At 45.4% G+C, this 1,994-nt stretch overlaps 1 protein-coding gene across 1 annotated transcript in view; it reads left to right on the top strand.

The window, feature by feature from the left end:
* Positions 1 to 1,994, top strand: part of SARC_03594 (CAMK/CAMKL protein kinase) — a gene marked incomplete at its 5' end in the record, with an annotated part of 13,378 nt that overhangs the window by 8,806 nt on the left and 2,578 nt on the right. Inside the window, 3 exons of the mRNA XM_014302599.1 lie at positions 144 to 291; positions 1,108 to 1,387; positions 1,807 to 1,972. Of these exons, the coding sequence (XP_014158074.1) occupies positions 144 to 291; positions 1,108 to 1,387; positions 1,807 to 1,972 (594 nt within the window). The remainder of the gene's footprint in view (positions 1 to 143; positions 292 to 1,107; positions 1,388 to 1,806; positions 1,973 to 1,994) is intronic.

Below are 1,994 nucleotides of genomic sequence, written 5' to 3'. Positions count from 1 at the left end.
TATATGTGTGTGTGTGTATGTATGTATGTATATATATATGTGTGTGTTTGTTTGTTTGTATATATACACCTATATATTCAATATATGTGTATGTATATACCTACATATTAATATATATCTATCTATCTGTAACCCTTAATCAGATGGGTCCTGGGTGGCATGAGTTGATTGAGATGACGTTGGATGTGGATCAGGAGCGTCGTGCCACTATGGCTGAGATACTCGACCACTCGTGGCTCATCAGACAGCGCCAGAAGGACATCGCACAGCCCTCCAACTTAGACTCATCAGGTGTGTGCTTACGCATCATATATTGTGCTTGTATGGGCAGGTCTATAGTTATATGTGTATGTGGTTGTATATGGACTCTTGTGTATATGGTTGTATATGGTTGTATATACATGTGTATATGTTTTATATATATATATATGTATCTGTATTTATTTATACATCTGTATACATTTATATATTTGTATATATTTATATAGTAAAATATATTTCGAACATCGTGTGTTTCTATAGTTGGATTGTGTAAACTCGATCACTTATGGCTCACAAACAGTGCCACATACACATTACATAGCCCGCCATTTGAGCTTCCACAGTTCGGTAACAGTCTTTACATATTCACCTGTCCTTCACCTATCCACCTACCTTTCACCTATTCATCTATCTGCGTACCAACACACATTCGCGCTGACTTGTTGTGTGTACAAGTGTCTATGAGCTGTTCATAGTACTGTCCACAGTGTTGTCCAGGAGTGGTTATGGTTGGTACAGATATGTCTATGTTGTCACTCGTTGATTCCGTTTGGTTTGTTGTTGTGCACATATAACTCACACACACCGACGCACTCTGGGCAGAAAAATCACGCATACAACACACGCACACACACGCATACACACGTACACACATACGCATACGCACAAACACGGTCACACACGTACACACACACATACCCACTTCACCATCCCTTGCACACCCTACCACCTTACACTCTAACTATACATCTACTATCCATTTACTATACATCTAGCATCCATTTATTATACACCTGCTATAAGTGTACTATCCATTTACTCTGTATCTGGTTGTTCCCACTGCAGCCGCCCGGCGGAGGCAATACCAACGCGACGCAGATGCCATGGTAGGTAAGACCCTCTATGAACTGCAGGACGTGCAGGAACTCATCAACAGCCCCGCCGGCCAAACGGTCAATGGGTGGCGGCGCCTGCCCCAAAAACAGGACACCAAGGACAGGACCGGTGTGGACGTGTTTGTCCCGACAGCCGAGCCCCCGCGCAAAAAGGGCGAACTGCCCAGGAGTGTCATACACTTTGCGGCGCAGAGTCTGGTGGTGGGCAAGATGAATCTGCTGATGCAACGGTACGGTGGGCCTGGGAAGGGGGTGGTTTAGGGTTGTAGGGTTTGGTGTGGCTGTGTGCTAGGGTTTAGGGTTGTATGTTGTATGTTGTATTTTGTATGTCATTGAAATGGGAGACTTGTACGGGTCTGTGTGTGTGCAATACACCACATCACGTGCTCTAGGGGTTCGAGCGGTTAGGTTTAGGGTTTTGGGGTTTATTGTTGCACACAGGACAGCATACCAAGTGGGGATATACCTACCTCAACTGGTACGGCACAACACCACAACTGACACTGACAGACCATGTCCTATCCTCTACCAGTCCTAAACGTACAAGCAGTATAACTACAATTGTCACTCTACTGGTAGCACAACTACACAGGCTTAACCCCATCACCTGTCGACCCCTCTGTTGCGCATGCACACTACGCACGATTAGGTGGGGCACGTGGGAGAAGCTGGTAGAGACACTCTTCACAGACACCAACAAGATAGAGATCTTGGACGACGACGACTACATCGGCCGATGGGCGGATGTGCCAGAGACATGCCACGACAGAGTACCACGCGACATGGTCACCCTCAACGCACGCAGAGATATACAAGTATGTAAATATGTATGTATAT

This window comes from Sphaeroforma arctica (assembly GCF_001186125.1).
Source record: "Sphaeroforma arctica JP610 unplaced genomic scaffold supercont1.186, whole genome shotgun sequence".
Lineage (NCBI taxonomy): Eukaryota > Ichthyosporea > Ichthyophonida > Sphaeroforma > Sphaeroforma arctica.
This window is presented reverse-complemented; position numbering and strand designations above follow the sequence as displayed.